Here is a 23,771-nt window from a genome sequence, read left to right on the forward strand (position 1 = left end):
GCCAACTTACTCCGAGCTTACTGCGGAGCTTTCGAGGTTGTTTTGAAAACTAAGAGTTCGATTTTGTCGTTCAATGTATTCATGGCCGTGATAAACGGTAATTAATTTCGTTGTAACTTTTTACCATCGAATTCCATTCCGTACTTCAGTCGAAGATTAACTATACTGACAACCAGCCAAGAATTCTGCTTAATTTGCTTAATTCAATAAAAATGTGTTTGATTTACGGTTTGTTTTCGTATCCACCTAATTCAAATAACATTATCCCAATTTAGGTGCATTTTACACAGTTTAAGTAAATTTTATTCGAATAAGAGTGATACACCGTCGAAATTTCAACTCTTTTCGTTCATTTGTTTACTTAATATAGCAAGAAAAAGGGTGAGTTTACTCGGTCGGTAAAGGTAGGACTGCTAAATGACCTTAACCGCTGGAATACGCGAATGAAAGTTGAATGACCATCTGTTAGCAAATATTTATGGAACTACGAGTACCCATCGATTTCATTCGATTATCACTGGTCTGCAAAAACGAACTTTTTTCGTCTGCTTGTTATTATTGTGTGTAATTATAATAGATTTGATGCTCTTGAATTGAAATATAGTAATAAAAAATATGTACCACGTATACTTCTCACGTAATATTTTTTTCAAATAAAACGCTATTTTCGCTTACTTATAATTAAACATTAATGGTAGCAACAATATTTATAAAAAAAATGTTATAAAGTTGACAATACTAACATTAAAATCGTCAGAAAATCCATCTACCAGTAAAATTCTAGTTATTTTGTAGTTTTCTTTATTTTCATACGATCGATCGGAGTTTCACGGTGAATCTCTTCTCTTTCTAATTTCTCCTTCACAATTTCTCTTTCAAATTCTCTTTCCACGAGTTCGAACTGGTTTTGTGCGTATAGATACTATTTAAATATATTAAAGCAGTGTAAACCCAAAAACCAAACACAGTAAATTCTGAATTTTGAAAAATAAAAAAAATCATATCGTGTAATATATACGGGTCAGCAAAAGATGGAAAGCAGATATAGATTCGGTACATCAAAATCTTCATATCTATAATTCTTTTTTTGAAGAAGCATTTAGACGCAGATCTGTGTTGTTATATCACACTTGATGAAGTAAACGTGTTTAAATTGTATCTTTTATTACGCCATGTTTTAGATTTTCAAAATTACTCATGGATCATTTTGGAGGTATGGTTCTCGACTCATTTAGGGTCAAAAGCATGTGAATCAAGAGGTGAGAAAACAGAAAGAAACAACAATATGCTATCGTTCGTCATTGGCGAACAAATTGAGCACCAATGCCAAAGTACTTAACCTGTGCAAACGGAGGTCATGTACGTCTGTTTGCCTCGATCAATGAATATGAAATATTATAGTCAGTAGATATATGTAGATACTTATAATAGCAGTATGAAGTAAAATATAAAGATAGGGAAAGAAGGAACAAGGTGCAAAAAAGAAAGAAATAACAATATGCTATCGTCCATCATTGGTGAACTAATTGAGCACGAATAAATACTTAGCCTGTATTAATGGAGGTCATGCACGTTTGTTCGCCTCGATCAATGAATATGAAATATTATAGTCATTAGATATATGTAGATACTTGTAATAGCAGCATGGAATAAAATATAGGGATAGGAAAACAGGAAACAAGGTGAATAAAAAAATCTAGTTTCAATCAGCTGCTCGTCAACGAACAACTTAGTGTGGCTAAATAGTTCTCGCGGGGAATCGTCGGAGTATTGTGCATATCACAGCATAAGATGTACGTATAATATTTATGTTCTCAGAAAGCTTTCGCCACGGAATTACTCGCAAAAAATCATAAATTCTCGAATTTAATTCACCGAAGATAAAGTAATTGTAGGTAGATGTTCAGGACGCGATCAAAAAGTCGATTTAATATTTCGAAAACAGTTTTACAGCTTTGTCTGAAGTTATTCGCAGCGAATCGAGAGACAATTTTGACTCGATCAGACGATTGTTAAAAAAGGCGAAGAAAATAAAATTTTTCTTCTTGTCTATGTTCGACAAATGATTATTATAGTTAAATAATACCTACTTTAGTTGAGATTTTTTACAGACAAACTGCTCGGGATGATTTTTTCACCTGTATGTAACCTGGTTGCGTGTGAAAGTTTCAACGAGCTACGAACTTCGTCGATTTATTAGCGTTGATGAATAATTGGTGTCAGTATTTTTTATTCGAACCGCACTGAAATTTTTACCGATATTATCTAGTTCGATTTTTCTCATTTGCATTAGAAAATTGATCGTACAGTGATTTTTCGAGCTCAGTAGCATCGCCAGTTTGCTTTTAGTTCTAAGTTGTTCCTTTTATAGTTGAAAAATTTCCTCACTCGAGTGAAACCATCACGCGATAGACAGACGAATCTTATGTCTGTGAAAAATTTGTTATCACTGAAATACGAATTGAAAAAATCAATTTATACGCATAGAAAAATTAAAATTTACTAGCTTTATGCATGGCTGAGAAGAATTTTTTACACTAGGTGTAATGGCATTTTTTTTTTTTTTTTTGCAAGTCTGATAATAACTGCGAAGAAAACAACTATTCAATATGGCAACTACGTAAACAAATACATTCTGAGTACTGAAGAAAAAAAAAAGAAAAAATGGAAAATTTCAACTAATATCATTCCATTATTTTGTAACATGCCGCGGATATAATGCGAGTAAATTTTGTGTTTTGTGTAATCTAGTTGTGATATTTGTCATAAATATCACTGATACCTACCGTTCTAAACATCTATTCAGTACTAGCGAGAGCGGTAGAGAATGTCGATCGCCATCTAGGGGCCATCCATAAATTACGTCACACGAATTTTTGAACTTTTAAACCCCCCCCCCCCCCCGTCCTTGTCACAGGTTGTCACATTTTTAGAACCCCCTCCCCCCGTGATGTGACGTCGCAAATTTTTCAAAATTATGCATGTATTTAAAAGTAATCAAAAGAAAACAGTTATTTTCATTTTTTTTCCTATTTTTATTAAATAATCTTTAATAAAATCAACATAGAGTCAAATATTTATGACAACACAAAGAAAAAACGACCAGTTGGGAAACAAAAAAAAAAAAGTCCACGCACTTCGGACCCACTCCTTTACATTAGCTATTACTGGTAAATCAGGCACTTCGTTTTCATTTATTATTAATAAAAATAACGATCAAGTTCGAAAATTTAAAAAAATTTTTATTTGCATATAAATTTCGTGTTTTAGTATTTTAAATTTTAACATGTGACGTCACAAAAAGTTTTTGACCTCCCCCCATTAACGTGTGACGTAATTTATGGATGGCCCCCTAGCGTAAATTAAACGAACCACTCGTTAACCGGATGAACAAAGCACGAAACTGCGTTTGTTATATATCGCCGGGACTGAAAAATACAATAGACGAGTGAAGAGTGATTTTTAGTCACGTGTTAAACCTGCGATCTAGACTCCATTATTGGAAAAAAAAAAAAAAAAAAACAGCCACATGTTTCACAGAATCGTAGGCCGTTTGTTTGTGTCGTTTATCGTCGCTGGTCGCATGTTACAGATAAAAAATCAGATGGAAAATTCGACAGGAAATCCCAATCCAAATTATGGGTATACTACATCCAATTATAGTACAATTTGTTTGGATCCCATATGAACGAATTTGTGTAGTCGATCAGATAGTGTTCTTTTTTTCTTTATCGTATTTATGTGCATATTTTGCATATTTTGTGACCTATCGTTAGTAGTACATGGAGTTAATAATCTTACGTACATATGTATAAAAAAAGTCTGATGCAAATCGTACATATAAGCTGTGGATTATCGCTTTGATAAATTTTAATGTGAAATGTAGATTCTTTGATGATCTTATCATAGTAAGATCAGAACTAACATTATGTCTTTCCGGGTATGATGATACACATACCTACGTTGTAAAATCTGAAATTATATGCGGGCAGGTGTAATCGGGTCTGACCCTGTACAATTGAATTGAACCGGATTTAAAACAGTATCTAGATATAGATTCGATGTTATAAAATGGCCGTATAGGTATAACACGATCTAGTCAGATGTAATTTCAGATCTGACCGTGTATAATTTTATGTAATGGTACATGATCGTATTTCACGACATTTCCTCGGGTGGTTATTGTATTTGATAGCTCACGAGTTGAACAAAGTATTTTGTTTTTTTTTTTTAACCCCGACACTCTTTCTCTGTATTTGCATTATCAAAATTAATATGATCGTTGTTTTAAGACCAACCATTTTGGCAATTCAACGCAGAACTTGAGAAATTTGTGATCTTGTGATTTTGTCTGGTTGAAACGATCGGTTATCCTGCAAACGAAAAATAGCGTGAAGTATTTCAGAGTTATTCTACTTCGAGCTGTCGGTTTGTCGCGTCGAATTGATATCGCGCAAATAATTCACACGTTAATGCACGCCTTGTTGAAAAAATCACCTCGTCATTGTATTTAATGGTGAATTATTGGAAGGAAATACATCGAGGAGTTTGTATATTAAGCCTGTATAAGGTTTTGCTCACGGTCATCGTCGTGGAACCCGAACCGGTCTTTATTTGTGAATGAATTTTTGATTCGTTGCGTTATGTTTCAGTCGCACGGTATATTCACACGGCATTGGTCTTCGGCTCGACTGTGCAAATGGAAGGCAAACACGTGGGACTAAAAGCGTAACCAGAGTAGAAGGTGGTGAGTAGTTCCGGTGGAATTTTTGGGCGAAGTATGAAATATTCAGAAGAGGAAACCCGGAGAACGGCAGAAAACAACCGGGAAACGTGGTTAGAGTTTTAGTGTTGAACTACGCGAAACGAGATTCTGTCTCCGCTGGATTTGAATTATCCAGGGATTACATCCCTCGGAGAAATTATCCTGCGGTTTCCAGTGACTTGAAGGACGTTGAATATTCGCATAACGGTCTCTTTGCCGCGGATAATATGCGGAGTGTAAGCGGAACGATCGATCCTCCAAAAATCAACGGCTGGATTCGTCCAAAAAGGCGTGGACAAGTCCGACATAGACCATTTGTTAAAAAGCTCAAACTCTACTGTGAAAATTCAAGCTTGAACGGCTGCAAGTATTTCACTGAACCGGGGCGACATTGGCTTGAGAGGTGAGATGATTAAAACGACGTTTACTTTTAGCGTGATAAATTTCGATCTGATTCAAAGAAATAAAGTTAAGGTAAATTGACTCACCGCGCGGCGCCTATGCACCTTGGTTTCGTAACTATATGTGTATCAGTATTTGGCACCGTGTGAATTGTAATTAAAAGATTTTGATTACAGATTACAGATTACGACACGTGCGTGGTTTGCAATTAAAGCCAAATGAAATACAAATTAATTTTGTATTTTTACAAAAATTGTATTCCATATATTTTGTAATGAAGAGAAAATAGAATGCAGATTACATTTGTATTCGTAATCGGATAGTAATGAAACATAAGATACAGTTGCAATTAGGAATTGATTTTTGTGATAAAGACGAGAGTAAAATGAATTACTAATTACTTTTTCACGTATTTGAAAATTGTATTCTGTATCTTGTACTTAAGAGAAAAAATAGAATGCAGATTACATTTGTATTGTGTAATCGGATAAAAATGAAATACAAGTTTCCGAACTATATGTGTATCATATTTGGCACCGCGTGATCTGTAATTAACAAATTTTGATTACAGATTACAGATTACAACACGTGCGTGGTTTGCAATTAAAGTCAAATGAAATACAAATTACTTTCTCATTCTTTTCATAATAAGTATTCTATATTTTTTGTAATGAAGAGAAAATAGAATGCAGATTACATTTGTATTTTGTAATCGGATAGAAATGAAATACAAGATATATTTGCAATTAGTAATTGATTTCTGTAACAATGACGATAGTAAAATAAATTACTAATTACTTTTTCAGTTTTTTCAAAATTGTATTCTATATTTTTTACCGGGAGAAAATAGAATGCAGATTACATTTGTATTTTGTAATCGGATGGAAACGAAATACAAGTTTCCGAACTATATGTGTATCACTATTTGGCACCGCGCGATTTGGAGTTAATTGCATTTTTATTACGGATTACAAATTACAACACGTGCATAATTTGTAATTAAAGTAAAATGAGCTAAAAATATTTTTTAATATTTAAAAAAAAATTGTATTCTATATTTTCTTACTCAGACGAAAATTGTATGCAGATTACACTTGTACTTTGTAATACTGAATTATTTTATCTCTCATTTCGCCGTAATTACCATGTAATTTATATTTCACTTGGAACTTAATTTATGCAAAATATAATTCACATTTTATTTCACTTCGATTATGATTTCAAAATGTAATTGGCATTTTCTTTTTTCCAATTACAAAATAGGAATGTATTTTCTATTTTACGACTACGTTCAATTGCAAATTATATACGTGATCTGTATTTTATTGTGATTTCAATTAAAAATTGTACTTGTTAGTACATGTCACAATTTTGCTCATCATTGCCTCTAATCTATGTTCAATTTTCCTAGAACAATTTGGGTCTTTCTTTACACCATGACGATTTGTGGGGCGGCTTACGTCGTCTTTGATGTATACGCCGATTACAAAAGGTCTCCGATTATAACAACCGAGGACAATGATCCGTATCCCACAAGTAACGTTGCATTTCCTGGTACGCACTTTATTTCACGCTCTGTTTCTACCATATTTTGTATGCTCGAAATCCGAGGAGCATAGTTTGTTATTATTATCATCTCTGTGATGCAACCATTGAATAAGAATTAACCGAAGCTCGGGTAAATTGTTCTTGTGACACCTTCAGCTATAAATGGTGTCGAATTAATTCTTTTGTCGAAGGACACTAATCATAAGAACAGTAATGATCATTCACCATCATCTTTATGATCGTCATCGAAGTCGGCGCTTTATTTAGGTACAGGAAGAAAATAACTTTCTTCGATTGTTCCATTAATTAAATATATTACATATTTTTTATCGGGCTTTTTCAGGCTTTGTAAAAATGGGAGTCATCCGAGGAAAAACAAGTTTTTAGATTATTACTGAATAAGTTAATATATCGTTACTTAAATTTTGGACACACAAGAAAAGTTTTTTTCACCCGATTCTTGAACGCCGACAATTTCAGAAATAATCGTGACATCATCTAAGGAAGATATTTTTCATACCTGCATAATCGAAATGGACTAGACTGGAGATCTGATGAAATTCGATGCCTCGTAAGCATGTGAGGAATTATCCTGATTTTTATGAAAAAATTCAAAACAAGTATTCTATTTTGTCAAAAAAGGCTTTTCTTCTTATAGCATTTGAATTTCTTGATTGCCGATACAATGCATTTTGTAACAAAATAGCTACCAAATATTCTTCATTGAAATGAACTTCTTTCTGGAACTGTTGGCATCGAATGTGAATCATCGGGTGACAAAATAGTTCTTAACGTATCTGAAACGCTCTATCATGACCTATAACGTTGGAATGTTTAATTTTTTTAGATTGGTAAACTGTGACCATTTACTTGTTCCTTTGTTTTTCATCATGAAGGACCGAAGGTAATGAAATTTGGAAATTTGCAGCGTTGGCCTTGTGTACTTTGAACCGAATTAGTTACAAATCTGCAAGCTCATTAGCCGAATCGATGTAAGAATATAATTCGTACCGTAACACGCACGGAAAATTATCTCCCTGAATCCCGTCAAGTGAAAGCGTCGTAATCATTTTCTGCATTACAGTTTCAGAGCAAATATTTCAAACTCATCGTCAGAAGAGATTCTGGGGCTGCTCAGGTACTTGGGAAATTTGTACGATTACGACTACGTGTCATTTGAAAAGCAGCATCAAGCTCTCCATAATATGCTCAAGGTTTTTTACAACGGGGAGTATGATCCCAATGAAATAATGAAAAATGTTAGTAGCCTCATGAAAATATACATTAGCGTAAGCTTTATCTATCTGTAGTGATTCTGAACAAAAGAACGTTAATTTAGTATATTAAGGTTATGTAGTACTCCTACCTTTATCGACCGAGCAAACTCACTACTTTTCTTCCTATATTAAATGAACAAACGAGCGAAAAGGGTTCAAATTTCGATGAGCGTTTGTTTGGCCGTGCGTTGAGCTGATTGTGAGAGCATCTTTCATTTACGTAATTATTGCAATTCCTAGTACAAAAACAGTCTGACGATGGCTCAAATGTATCCATGATTCTTGCCGCAATTGCTCAAAGTATCTCAGCTATGCACTTTTTGCCCTTAAAATGCGGGAAATGTGAGAATAGCAACACGTGTCAAAAAATCACACGTTTTTTTTAACGATTTTCGGGATAGCTGTAACTTTCTTGAATTTCGCTACAAAAGAGGGACACACCGTCAAAATTTGAACCCTTTCCGTTCGTTTGTTCATTTAATGTAGGCAGAAAAACGGTGAGATTGCTCGGTCGGTAAAGGTAGGTGTATTACATAATTCTGCTGTATATATTCATGTTTTGATACATAGAAATGAAAGTGCACGTCGTTAATTTATGAATTCGATCTTAGCCTCCGAACATAATTGGCAATTTTATTATATGTTTTGTTTTTGTAGCTAAATATTGAACTTACAATTACTGCAAATTTTCGGCTAGTATAAAATAGTAAATTGCTTTACCATTTACAGCTGCCTTTAAACATTTCTCATAATTTTTGTTCTTCCATTTCGTGTTTTGATATTGTTAGATTCAATTTAACTTATTCAATCAATGCGATTTTATCGACAAGATAAGAAAGTATCAGTAAGAAAACATATTTTTTTGGTGCGATGGAACCCTTATTTTCGAATGATTTTCATTACTCGGGGTGTTTTCGGGGTTGCTGATCACGAATCTGAAGTCAGAATTTGATAATTTCTAGATCCAAGATGGCGGAGCCAATATGGGGGATGTAAAATCGAAAAACTATCAAAATTCAATGAAACTTGTTACTCGAGGGTTTTTGGAGTTATAAGAATTAACAACGATCATTTGAAGTTGTAAATAAATTGTGATAAGGCTACGACATGGAAGTTTTAAAGGTGGGACGCTGAGAATCCCACCGTGACTGAAAGGGTTAAAATAACGACTCCGTTGATTTTTGTCTCGGGTTGTTGCTCATAATCAGATACAAGATTTCCGTGCCGTAACAGTTTAATATTCGTTTCGTTCATTAAAAATTCATCCATTTATGGAGCCATTCGTCAAATACGTTCACTTTTTTGGACGATTTTAGACCCCCTAAAAAAATTGTCCGATGAGCTACTTTGTTAAGTTTCATATTTCCGGTTTCCTACCCTTTCTTAAAAATTCAAGTCATGCCGCGATGAGTTCCAGTGTCGAAGCATCCAATTGGAAATAGGACAATGAGAAAAAAAATCGCACAACTTACGAAGCAGGGCTTCCTGTTTGTTGCAGGACTGCAAATCAATCGTTTCATTGTCATACGTAATTTTGCGCATGTTTTGTTTGTTTCACCAGTTAACGCCGAAGTGTCACGAGGTTATTTTGGGCTGTACTTACCGAGGGAAGCAGAGGCCGTGTACGAATCTTTTTACATTTCGAAAAACCCAGGACGGCTACTGCTGCACATTCAATTACGTTCGTCAGAATGACGAGTTTATACCGTGAGATATTATATTATATATTGTGAACTAATTCCACATTGACTCGTTTCTGATGCATGCAGTTATTTCAGTTAATAACAAATTCTTAAAATTAGGGCATCTGAATACAACAGAACCGGATATCAAAGCAAAGTTTTACAAGCGATAGCACCTGGAGTTGCTACTGGTCTAACTATTTCGATCGAACCATTGCTTGACGATTACTACTACACAATACCACCAGGTAAAGGTTGGAAGGTTAGTGTTGGGCATTGTCCTATTACAATTTGTAATTACATACAATAATTATATTTCAATTTAATCTGCATGTTAATTAAAATTACATGGGTGATTTGTAATTGGGGCAAAAAAAAAAAAATCAAAACTACTTACGTATATTGTATTGAGGTTGAAGTAAGATGACGGAAAAAATTGTAATGAGTTGAATACAAATTGTGTTTGTTCCTTGCAATCGGAAGTGCATATGGTAAAAATTGTATTTGTAATTTGTGAGGGATATGAAAAATCTGTATCTGTTAAAAAATCCGTTCAAGCCCTAAATAAGGATCACCCTATTATATACCTATCGGTGTACTGTATTTTGTATTACATTTAAGCCACGTAGAAATGTGATTTGTATTTTATGCATTTCCTGTAATTTTCGAATGATAAAATTTTTCGCCCATTACCATAAAAGCTGTAAGTTTCAATTTCAGCGCTAATCCTTAGTATTCACAATATAATCATAAAAACGCGGCTCCATAAACACTGATCACTGAAATTCAGTAGATTCACAGTAATTCGTTGACTTTAATTTTCTCCATTTATTGAGTCACCAAAAATTTACGATTCACGTACATTTTTTTGTCCTTAGATAATTATATTCAATGCAGAAGATTATCCTGATAATCCAAGTGGTGGTGTAATTGAACAAATGATATCCCCGTCAACTGAAACGTATTTAAGGCTAGAAGCGATAGTGTTTTTTACACCTGACGAAATAATCAGTTATCCTGTACAAAAGCGGAAATGCATATTTAATACGGAGCTGCAAAAATTATTCACCGGATACACGTACAGCGATTGTATCGTAAACTGTCGCGTTGACGATATATGGGAGACGTGTAATTGCCTGCCCTTTTTTTTCCCTAAGAGAGGTGAGTGTAGATTGATATCTGTAAAAAAGCTTTGTGCTTTAACGTTCTACTGTTTCAACAAATAAAAAAATTGCTAATAAATAGGTGTACAAAGAGGAAGATAGAAAATAATTTTAAGACCAATTGTAGACACTGCAGGAAATTGTGATTGATTGTTTACACGCGATTTCGATTTACAGATGATCGTAGAACCTGTGATATGACTGACCTTCCGTGTTTGAACAGCAATAAATGTAAGCCTGAACAATTATGATTCTCTAGAACCTACAGTTTCATTTGTTGTAGCTGTGAATCGTATGAAACGTATACTAGAACGGAAAATTCACCAACAATAGTCCTTGTGATTCGGTTCCAAAGTTTGTAGATTTGTTAGGGGATCAATGAAAATGAAAATAAGTGCCTTATATTCTGGAAATTAAGGGTAAAAAAAATTGAAAATTGAAAATCTGCCAGGCATTTCTTTTGGGAGTTTCTAATCGTGTAAGATTTGAACGCAAAATTCACTTTTTTGAACATTTTTTTACTCCTAAAACTATTCCTTACACATTTTAACTAAGTAAACCTTGAAAATGATTTATATCGCGTTGATCTGAAGAGTGAAAATTTTGAAAAAAACCCCAATAGAGATATCTTCTTTCATAAATCACGAGAGTAACCTCCAATTTAAGATTATTTGCAAAACAAAATAAAAATTATGAAAATTGGTAAATAATACGTACTTGAAGTCCGTTTTTTATTTTCACTTTCAAAAAAAAAAAAAAAAAATAAAAAAGAAATCATTTCACCAAAATTCCCTAGATGCCGTCGATAAGTAGAATTTCTTTTTTTTTAATAAAGAAATTATATCACAAAAATTCCCCAGATGCCGTCGATAAGTAGAAGTTCTTTTTTCTTAATTTGTTGATCCGACTCCATTTTCGACATACGAGAACATAATTCGATGTAGAATTTTCCGCTCTACACAACGGTCAAGTCATTTTTCATTTATCGACAGCAGTTTTCGAGGAAAATGTCAAAAACGTTGAATTTTGTTGTTTTCTTGAAATTCCGGTTATGCAGATCGAAAATGACTTCAGATTTGAGTACATGAGGGTCGAAAACCCGTGGAAACAAAAATGCAGCCATATCCTGAATATTTTTAATTGGGCTGATTGGTAAGAATTTCAAAAAGAAATGACAATCTCCCCGCGTTATCCAGATGAAAAAACTTCGAATAGTGAGAGCAACTTTTCAACATTACATTTGAAACCCGGGAACAACTTTGAACATGCTGAGTTTTCAAAACATTAGTAGTAGGCGTGTGTTTTCTCCACTGAATATTTCTCAAACCGTCCTACAGTCATGAAGTAACAATCTTTTGGTAATAATGCATCGTTGCATTAACGGTACGCACTTCAATCTGATATACTATCTTTAGTATAATAATTCTAAATAGACAAGAATCGGACACAATACCTTCAATCGCTAATTCCTATTTTGACTGGACTAGAAACATTACTTTCGAATAACTTAAATTTTCACACGCGTACATAGTTTTCGGAACGTCAACCACATCAAGTTGATATCTGCACCAGCTTGCGTATAACAGAGTTCCTGATATATTTTTCTTTGCGAAACATTGTGCATAATACTCTATTCAATATCAGTGATTGGAGACTTGATTTTCTCCTCTCGAGACCAGCTTCCTCAAGGCAAGTGTAAGTATTGAGGAAAAGTTTCCCCATGCAGCGTAGTGTTTGTCAAAATTGTCCCGGGTCCATGAAGGGTCAAGGTGCCGATTGATGGGTCAATCGAACGAAACGAAGCGATTCATCCAAGTTATAGCCGTCAGAGGGAACGAAACCACTTTTCGATTTGGCCAAATTCTCGCATCCATCGATCCGAGGGAGAAAAATAGGCGTGTAGTCAGAGGGTCAAAAAGTTTCCCGTCAGGGCGCTACTTCTGGTTCTGCTCTCATGGCTTCGGTACTGAGCGAAACTTGCTCCATTTCAGCGAAATGGTGGGTCCTCTTTCCTCACGAAGTTCCTGACGACGAAACAAATCTCAACAGTGAAAGGTACTACGGACCGATGAAGTACGAGGCTGTCACAGGCATCGACTGCAGCGAATGTTATCCAGCCTGTAACGATGTCCGTTACTTTGTTTCGAATAGTGTCACCAGCCTGCCCACGGAAGCGGATTTTCCCAACAACATTACGTAATTTAAACATTTCTATCTTTGGGAAAGTTCAACAATTTTGCCGGGAGTTTCCAAGTAAACATGGCAGTATCTTGGATTGCCTACCACTAAGGGGAACAAATATCGGTAAAACAGATCAATCGAGTCATAATAATTTTAACATGACCGCGGATTGCGATCACTGAATGCTTCGGCATAGGTTATAAACAACGAGACAACTGCTTGGCCAAATCCACACAACTTGGGAACACGGGCAGTTCTAGCTCACTCGCGAGAACTTTAAAGGCGCTACCTGCCGTTAACTCGGTAGGTCTGTATTACCGATATTTATTTCCCTTAGAGGTAGGCTACCCAACATACCGCGACGTTTACTTGGAAATACCCAGTGTAATTATAAGATGCTAAAATCTGAAAAGTTTTAAACCTTTAGCTCTTACGGTACAGGAGAAACACTTCGATCAATTTTCAAATTTTGTACAAACTGAGTTTTGCATGGCTCGAAGTTTCGACGTATCCTTATCACGAAAAAAATATGAACCAGCATGTGATCGATGTAAAACTGTCGGATTCTTTTGGTCACGGAATCAGTTCTAGGCCTAGTGCTCAGGAAAAGTCAAAAACACGTGTTTTCAGAGGAAAACATTTTATGTTCTCCAGCTTCAGTCTTAAATTCAAGATTTTTATCGAGAGTTTGTATTTTTTTTTTTTTGTGAACAAATTTTCTCGTCAAAACTCGATTTCCGTTACGATAAAAGTTTTCTGGATACTATTTCTTTTAATATTGGACAACTTGGTGAGAAAAAATTGGCAGACAAAATTTGAAAAAAACCATTTGATGGGAAAATTTCAACCTATAGAACGGCTGCCTGAAAAAAGAATTCTGTTCATCGCGTGTGATCGCGCAAAATCGAAGGTTCACATTACAAATTTCAAACGGGTGAGTTAAAGATAGGACCATAACAGAAAAAATTCGTAGATCAATAAACAGGGAAAATGGAGCATGAAGCCAAGATTTGCAGCCTCAAAATCCTTTTTGATTCAACTTTCTACTTGCAATTTACGCAAAGTTACAACATTTAAAATTCGAACCTCTTGTCAGCCAAAAATGGGAGGAGCTTAATTTTTATCACCAGTATATTTCGAAAGCTGTGCAGCGATGAGAAGAAGTTGCATACCAGGTTCTATAAAAATGCATAAAGGGTTCCAACGGCATTGAATTTTCAAAGAACTTGTGTGGTTTTCTTTGAAATATGAAATTCTCTGAAGATTAAGAAGACTGATGGTAGATCCCCACCGGGTACCGAATTAAGCACTTCGATGTCACACTGGGTCAAATAGTCCCGTCGTCTGACTTTGGAAATAAATATCTGTAACTGACGAAGAAAGGGTAGAAATTGATCCTCTTCTTCCATCTACCAAACTCGGGTGTCAGAACGAATATGCTCATGTCATCCATCAATTTTGTAAAATAATATTAAAAATTGATAAAGTTTAAACTTTTTGAGTAAGACATTTTATTTTCCCAAAACTAATTATGGATCCTTATTCTAGAATGTTCGAAGTATGTTCCGTATTTTTTTACTTGATGTCAGACTGCTAGTTTTCATGTAACAGCCTTCTGAAATCCGATGTGGATCAATTTGACTCAGTGTGACAACGAAGGATTAATTTCCATTCAAATTTTTTCAGAATTTCTTCCTTCGGAATTCTTAATAAACGTTATAATCGATGATATGATACGTTAAAAACCCTACATTTTATAACCGAAAATATTCGAGATCTAATTTTGTCTTACTCTACGTAGACTACATGCACATTCGCTTAGGCCAGACCGTCTGAATCAAAAATGATTGAAATCTGTTGTTTTTGAATCCAATTTCGATGTTTTGAGTTCGTGTTTTTCACCACAGAGATCTACAGAGGTTCCCCGAATTTTTGTTTCTACATTTAGCTGTCTCCGGAATGAAAAAATAAAAAAACAAAATGCATAAGTAAAGTACAACAGATGTTCGACAACTGTTACATTTTTGAGGTACGATGTTACTCTAACGTAACATTTATCGCGTGTTTTTCAGTCCACTTGTGGGAAATTCATCAGTGAGAAAAATGAGTTTAAAAATATTAAAATCGGATGAAAAACACTTAAGTTTGATCATTTTAAGCCTTTTAATTGTAAAACCTTCTTTCGAATTTTTGATATGTTGGGTTGGGTCATAAAAATTTTTTCAACTTTATTTCCATCACAAATTAGGAATGTTGTTCAATTTGTGCGATTCATCCTTTTGGGATCCTTTGAAACACGTCTACCCTTAATTATTATCCTCTTTTTTCGTCCTCTTTCAGGCAGTCGATGCTATTACATTTCATGTCTTCTAGGAATAACAGTAACTCGTCAGATCGCAGCATCATCCACATATATTTTGGAGATGACTCTGTACCCAGATTGAAGCAGGACATCACATATTACTGGTACGAGCTGCTGAGTGAGTGAGCCTTTCCAGTTTTTTCCTCTCTTGCCACATTAGACACTAACAATAAGTACATCATAACAATCACGTACATTAAGCTTGTCAGGACTGCTCTAATCGATGATTTCATTTCATAAAGCAAACGAACGAATTAATCTCGCTTATCCCAAAAAACGACACGATTTTATCAGGAGACCGAAGACCTTTTTTCCGTCAACTCATCCTCCACGTTGAAAATCCACAAGCACTCGCTTTTATTGTAGATTAACAGACACGTACTTGGAATGTGATTCGAATCTTTTTTTTATAAAGGTTGAGGATATTTATTCACGTAGAGTGTTCCCGTGAAATGAGTTTTTTTGCGTAAAATAATTGAACGGATCCATTTTTGATCAAAGTAAGGTATTATTACTGGTAATGACCATAAATGGAGGTGCGTTTTTGGGAGATCACATGTTTTCTCGTAATTTCAACAATGTTTAAACCATTTAATTGTAACGATACCGGTTTTACTAGAATTTTCCGGTTACTTTAGAAATGAAATTTAATGTCTACTGGAACATTTATTCTATTTGATTGGTTCACAACATTTTTCAGTCGAAGAAGGTGTCATATTATCACAATATATCAAGCAATTTACCACCTATTTTTGGTATTTGCTCGCAAGATTAAAACTTGAAATAACAGTTACATGTATGTTTCTTAAATTAATTCAATAGAAAAAGTTTGTCACGCTACTATAAAAAATGATAGCAAAATCATTCGTTAGAATCAATCACAGGATTACAATTTTGAAAAAAAAACTTGTAAAAAAAAAAAAAAAATTTTTCGATTTCGTTTCTGAAAGCCAGCTCGCAAGTAAAGGAGACTTGAAGAGTGCAGAAAAGATTCTTAAATTATTAGGTAATATAAAATCCGTGTCCCAGATAGTTCCATGGTGCTCAGATTAATATATTTGGACTCGGTGTTTGTATCGTTTCATGCTTAATATGCAATAACAGCTGCTTGAGCAAATCCAGGATTAGCTTACAGGCACATCGCTTATCACATCTTGCACGGATTGTTCGGAATATTCAGTCGAAATAGAATCATATTTCAATGCTATTCAATTGAAATCCGGATGCATCGACTTTCATCCCATGCGTAGAATTGCGGATGGATTAAGCTGCCACGTTGCTTCAATTGCAAGACGATCGATGTTGTCGAATAAAGTTTGAACTTCAAGACAGGCGAACCATTTACTTGGCAAACAAATTAATGGTTTCAATTCGTTAGCATTGGTTTCAAGTGATTTTTATTGGCGTCTACCTAATCCAGTAATTTTCGCTGACTCCAAATGTTGTCCATGATTTCTTATAATTTCCAGTGATTTCCGGACAAGATAGAAATCACAAGAAATCACAAAATCACCGAAAATTACACGATGATAGAGAAATCAATAGAATCTTTAAAAATTGAAACCATTTATCATTCACGGCAAAATTTACAACGATTTCTATAATTTCATGCAACGCTCCCACGAAATTTCTTCAACTTTCCAGTGTTTGTAATGATTTCAGTTAACGCGATCGGTTGCTGGTGATTTCACTGTGAAAAATGATGTGTTAAATCAACAAAATATATTTTTTCAAGGTCACGTTTTTCCATCCTGCATCGTCGCCTCCGATTTAACTGAAACTTAAGTTTAATCAATAGATTCAAATTTCTCGACTCAAGCATATTATAATTCGGTGATAAAAATTTCTTGAACCGACACACAGAGCTTTTGATTCAACAAAATATCACGCTCGGATTAATCACGAAATAAGTGATATATTCGACTCGATGCTTTTTTTCTGACAATTTATTCCTGACATTGAAATAAATCAGTTCGAAATTTATCCCTCCGACTGAACATACATTTACTTTACAGATATATATAAATTCCGAAATGAATCAATTGAATACATCTCTCTTTTATTTTGTTTTGACAATTATCGTTGCATATTTTCACAAGATCTATTAACGTCATTTGGCAATAGCTTCTTATTATTGAGATAAACCGCGGCTTGTTAACTAATGGAGATAAAGTTGACGAAAATTCTGCGTGATTTGCGAACAATTAATAAGTAGTTTCGGTGTCAGAAAGCATGTATGGAAAATATTAAATAACAATTGGTGGACTTGGACTGAAAATGATTTAGTCCATTCGATTATACGTACGATTCACGTCCATATTTCATTCGTGATAAGATATTTTCAAAAAAAAAAAAAAAAGATTTTGTTCAACGAACATAAGATTACTTTTTTCACCACCCGCAAAGAAGAGATCAAATAACGTAAAGTTGAGTCATTCGAGTTCCGTTGATTTATATAATGTGATTTTTAAATTTTCTCACGATTCGACAACGAATTGTTTATTTTAAACGGGTATTCCGCACGTTATGTTTGTGAATTCGCCAATGATCATCGGAGATTTGAATTGAATCAGTACACAACTGGGTGTTCACAATAAATTACGATCGGCTGCTCCATCGGTAATTCAAATACCGAACACTGATAAATCGAGGTTATAAAATAGGGCGATTTGTCGCGGATGAAAATGAATTCATAATTCATCATCACCTTTTTGGATGCAAAGGTTCTTTGGTTAGAAAAGGAAATATCTTAAATATTGACATTATATTAACTGATTTTTAAATAACAAAGTCTCATCACAGATTCGGTGTCGTTTGATCAGCGTGATGTAAGAATTCCATAGAAAATTTTTGCTATTCCTTAAACTATTTTCTGACGTGAGTAGTAAAAAAAAAAAAAAAAAAAGATGTTAATAGTATAATCGTAAATGCTACATAATTAGAATAATTCTCCAACGAGTGGAATTAATGAATCGTCATTTCTCTATATTCGAGATATTCTAGATTATCAACTTATAGCGTAAGCGGTGATAAAAAGAGACGCGAATGTACGTAATTCGTTTACATATATGTAGTATCTACGCCAGGGTGTTTAAAAAAAAAATAAAAAAAAGAATTTGATCTATTTCGAAAAAAAAGTTTCATTTAGGTGTAAAAATACGACTGTTAACATCTGAGCTCTCAATATCAACATAAAGAGGTTGAGCATCGCACTTTTCTATCTTTTCTAAGAATAACACAGGAAAAATAGTTTTTGATCATTCTGATTTTTATAATTAGCTTAATATTTTTGTAGAGAATTGAACGCTTTAGAAAAAAGGTCTCTTATCATTTTATGGTCAATTTACTCTTTCAAAAGTATGTTTGGGATAAAAAATTATTTACGAACTATTTGGATAGATATTAAATTACTGTAAATGAAAGAAAAAACGAAACACAACAAAATCTGAATTTTGAACAACAAGCAAAAAATCATATCATGCAATGTACACGTGACAGCAGATATAAATTCGTCGTTCGACTTTATTGTTATTTTATATATATTTTTTTTTTTTTTTTATGCTTGAAGGTAACATCGGTGGAATTTGCGGTGTATTCGTGGGATTCAGTCTGATAAGCATACTCGAGCTGATCTTCTTCCTCTTAGTTCCGGTATTACCGACGAAGAAGGAAAGTGGAAACAAAATTCAAGAGGTCGCTCTCTATTGGGAAGAACTGGGCTCGATGAGGCGGTGGAGAAAACGAGCAGAAAAAAACTGCGGATAGATATCTACAATTAAATCCAGACACGATGCCTTGTGATTCTCAACTTTCGAGGGAATCGGAAAGTTTTCAACGAGCAAAGACGGGATAGAATTAAAACGGCGAATAATCACACCTACGTCAATTTTTCAAGCAAATTTATTTTGATCGCATTGATCGCTGGTTGACGTTAAAAAAAACATATTAATAATCAAGAGAGGTATTAATAATGTGGGTGAATGAAATTGGCATTTTTTTTTAACTCCCCTTACAAACTGTAGCTGAAATTTGTGAGAAAAGGGCAAAGATAAAAGAACGGCGGCTAAAAATGCAAAAAAAAAAAAAAAAAATAACTTCAAACAATTCGATTTAATTGTTGCTGAAGTATCTCAAATAATTGATTTTCATTCGCGGACGTCGGTTCAGTTTTTCTGAAATTTCGTTAAAAACTGATGGCGTTATCTCGCAGAATTTTGATACTTTTTTCTGTCCTAGTTTTCTGTGTTGATCGTGGATGCAACAAAATTTTTCAAACTCACGCATCGAGTCAAATTTTCGAATTTTTTACTCTTTTCGAATACGAACTCTCTGAAAATCTTTTATTTGGACGAGTTTGGGTATTGCAACTCTTTGAGAATTTCAACTTTAAATGAATTTTTCGTTAATTTATGATTTTTCAAATTTGCACGTAAGGTAAATTTTTAGACGTCGTTTTTTTTTTTTCTTATTTTTTTTTTTCAAGTATCGTACACACATTGTCACAGGATTTTGCCTAAGCTCTCACCTCGGAGTGAGATAGCCTAAATTTTACGTTGAAAAAGGGCTAATTTTTTTGTCACGATTATAAAAAACGATCGTTTCTCTTTCAAAGTGAAGCTGTTGAAAAAATTCTGTGACAATTTGTCGGCACTTGCGAGTAAATTATGCCAGAAAAATCCGTATATTATGCTACAAATATGAAGTGAAAAACCTTGCAGGCAATGAATTTTCATCCATTTACACTCTGTCAAAATTGCACTCCGTGCGTCGCCCTCGTGAATTTAAACGATGATGTAACAAGCCAAATTTACTCTGGAATACCTAAGAAACGCGTAACTAGAATCTGCTAAATATTTAAACATTTCCTTTGTGAAAAAAAAAATAAATAAATAAAAAAAATCAACCGAAATTCCCGAAATGCCATCCCAGAGGAATTTACCAATTGCAAAATAAATGCCTGCAATATTCCACTCTGCTCAAGAAATTTTCGACGAATGTACACCGAGACAAGGTCGTCTCACAATAATCAGAGTCGAGTCGTAAGACGGCGAATGAAATTAGTCGCCCGGTGCAGGGTGCGTAATTCTGACCACTGAGCAACGGGAATTTGGTTAGTTAATCCGATATTAATTTGGACAAATCGTCATTGCGTATGTGGGGTATCCCAAGTATGTTTCGGGAGAAATGGGCTTCGAGTCGCCTCGCTGAGCACATCGCGATTCTCACCGAAACGCGTGCATCGGTTACACGATGCAAGAATTCCTGCTATTCTCATCGTCGCTACGTAATCGCCGATTTCCTCTTAAGTGGCCTGCAACTATTTCAACCAGCGACTTTGACGGAGAACTTCTCCTCCTCCACGCTTCGGTGCGTCGCTGTACGGAAGGATCGATGATCGCGTAACTAACGTTTGTAGTAAAGCTGTACGGATGGATCACGATCAACGAAAAATATGCCCAACATCTTTTTCCACCGTTCGTAAAGCAAGGTGGAGAACAGGAAACAAGCTAAAACTAAAATTCTGACGATACTAAAATTTGCTGATATGAAATTTGGAACAGTTACACTGTTGAATATGATTGCAAATTTTTTACACCATTTACCGTACAATAGTGTTGTCAAGTTACGAAATCAGGTTGCAATTTTACAAGCCCGGTGTGGTGATGTAAATTGATTACTATGTATTTGCCTCAAATTTACGTTAAAGATGTTTGATTTTACTGAAATTTATATGGAAACACAGAAACTTGTTTAAATTAACTACACAATTTACTAATTTGTTGCGTTTGTAAATTAATTAAACAGTGAACTTATGGTCGATTCACTGATCCGTATCCGAATGAAACTTACAACAGAGTGTGGGAAGTTTCGTACAGAAATTTTTCGCAAAGTAGATTCAAAAATGGTTTGTTTTTTAATATTTTTGTAATATTTGTAGTCGTAATCAGTTACGCTAGTTCCACATAACAATCAACTCTTCAAGCGTCACTCTTTCGAAAAGTTTCGCACGTAATACTGGGCCCAAAGAAAAAGGTGGTTGTGAGCTTTTTGCAAAGAATGCTGATTAAAATTAAAAATGTAATCCTTGTAATAATTTTGTAATCAATACAATATTTCTCTAGTCTTAATCACTTACGCTAATTTCACATAACAATTACTACTCGTTCGAAAACATTCGAAAATAATGCTGGGCCCAAAGAAAAAGGTGGTTGTGAGCTTTTAGCAAAGAATACCGATTAAAATTAAAAATGTAATCCTTGTAATAATTTTGTAATCAATACAATATTTCTCTAGTCTTAATCACTTACGCTAATTTCACATAACAATTACTACTCGTTCGAAAACTTTCGAAAATAATGCTGGGCCCAAAGAAAAAGGTGGTTGTGAGCTTTTAGCAAAGAATGCCGATTGAAATAAATAATACATTAAATTTTTAACGCACTGTCATTTCCATTTGTCATTAGTTTGAATTTCCATTTACCGATGAGTTCATTTATTTTTTTCTTTTTTTTTTTTTTTTTTCACGGACAACAATTTTCACCAAAGAACGAATGGTCAGGGGGGTTATATTTTTTCATTAAGAATTTTACGACCCTGCCGAAGGTAGAAATTTGGTTCACGCATCATTAGGCAGGTGAATATAGGCCGATTACATCGAAGTGGTAGCGCAGGCTGTGACGTCTTTTGGTCATCCGGCACACACGCCACGGGACGACGTCAAGTTGATGCTGGTTCGGATGCCTGAGAGAATCATTAATATCGCAACATCTGTGCCGGAGGTCCACAACCCAACCCTCGGCCTTCTCTCCTTCGCAAAGCCCGAAACTTCTTGGCTCTCCGAGCGAAAACCCGCCAACGGTTCGTTCTCTTCTACCTACCCTTTGGCCAACGACCCGAAATTCGAATATCAAGTAGTCGCGATATTATGTTAGACATGAAAGCACGCGACGCTTATACTGCATCTCTGCTACTACTCGACGTTGCGATAACGCAGGTTTCTTCAATATAAGTTAAAAAAATGTTTCGTCGTGTCATGTGATGTGAAAAAAAAAACATTGTAAATATTACCTTTTATCTTACCATATCAATTTTATAGCAATAGCCGAAAAACACGTTGTGTATATTCGATCGCTCACTCGTTCAATACATGAATTATCTGTCAAAAGGTGTATAATGTAAAAATTGTAAACGTAAATTGCCTTACATTGGTTATGATTGTTTCTCTGATTTTTCCTTATTCATTTTAAATACTCTCTCACTGAAATTTTCGTATGTTTCGCTGAAGTTTTTCTTTTTTTATTTTTTTTTGGTTTTGAATTGTTTCCCGATATCATTAACTATTGTCGAAGACAATGCAAAGGTTTATGCTTTACCGGTCACTGACTGGATTGTGTTGTAGCAAAATCCTCGCCGAGAAAATTTATATTATAAAAAATTTTTCAAAGACAAAAAGACAATTATCGGGAAAGGAATTTTTATGTGCGTTGCTCTGAATAGAGATTTTTTTACAACGTGTAATAAAAAACATGAAAAAAAAATTGTCATTCTGTCCTGACGTCAGTATGTTTTTGTGTATAGTATACTTTAACACCAGTTGATTCGAATTACCAACTCATTCTATATTTTGTTACCTACTCGTTTCTTTTCTCGGTAGAACGATTGAAGGGTTACTGCATCAATGTGTTGTAATACGATGCAATAGCTGTTCGAATTTCAAGTTTTTTGAGAAACGAATAAATTTCATTTATCAATCCACACTCAATCACATTTAATATCTCGAAAACTGATATAATACTGTGAATGCAATCGTAAGAACGAACAATTTCGCTCTGAATATCTTTTCTACCATGGCCAAAAAGAGATTGTAAAATTTTAGGGTCTTGAGAATTCCCGACCTAATTCTTATAACCTCGTTTGTAACTGAGCGGTGCTAAAATACAGTGATGGAAATTATTGCATCGTTTAATTTAAAATCAACATAATCCGATTAAAGCTTACAAGTATATCCAATCAACTTCTCGCCCCGAATTTTTCTCCTTGAGCGATAAACTTTCAATTCTTACACCCCTCGAAAATGACAGGGTAGCACCCAACAACTTTGAGCACCGACGACAAATGAAATCCCCGTGAGGCAATTTTTCTTCATTATTCATTTCGGTAATCGACAAGGGTTTCAAGGTATGTACATACATACATTCAGGAAAATCAATTTGCTTGAAAGAAAAATCACTGTGACTAGGAAAGTATGCATCTTTCAAGGACATTTGTATAGGATTGTGTATGTGTGTAGAAGAAAACGTATGCAATGGCGAAAGTTTACTGTATACGAATGTACATATGTGTAACGTATATAAGGTACCGATTCAATGATTGTGTAATTATGAGCGTTTT

The 23,771-nt window shown here is 34.5% G+C and overlaps 1 protein-coding gene across 2 annotated transcripts; it reads left to right on the plus strand.

Annotated features, from left to right (window-relative positions):
• The first annotated feature begins 1,654 nt into the window (after window positions 1-1,654).
• Window positions 1,655-21,779, plus strand: LOC124308675 (sodium channel protein Nach-like). 2 transcript variants are annotated; one of them, XM_046771606.1, is made up of 12 exons: window positions 1,655-1,793; window positions 4,653-5,168; window positions 6,579-6,721; window positions 7,644-7,707; window positions 7,800-7,974; window positions 9,554-9,699; window positions 9,795-9,936; window positions 10,553-10,835; window positions 11,015-11,068; window positions 12,829-13,033; window positions 15,392-15,498; window positions 18,949-21,779. In XM_046771606.1, the coding sequence occupies exons 2-12, from the start codon at window positions 4,993-4,995 to the stop codon at window positions 19,143-19,145; spliced, it is 1,692 nt and encodes a 563-aa protein (XP_046627562.1). In that variant the 5' UTR covers window positions 1,655-1,793; window positions 4,653-4,992; the 3' UTR covers window positions 19,146-21,779. The 2 variants fall into 2 exon arrangements, with proteins under 2 accessions (XP_046627562.1, XP_046627564.1); XM_046771608.1 differs by having other exon boundaries at window positions 15,392-15,484; window positions 18,949-19,071.
• The last annotated feature ends 1,992 nt before the right edge of the window (window positions 21,780-23,771 follow it).

The sequence above is a fragment of the Neodiprion virginianus genome, chromosome 7 (genome assembly GCF_021901495.1).
Source record: "Neodiprion virginianus isolate iyNeoVirg1 chromosome 7, iyNeoVirg1.1, whole genome shotgun sequence".
Taxonomy (NCBI): Eukaryota; Metazoa; Arthropoda; class Insecta; order Hymenoptera; family Diprionidae; genus Neodiprion; species Neodiprion virginianus.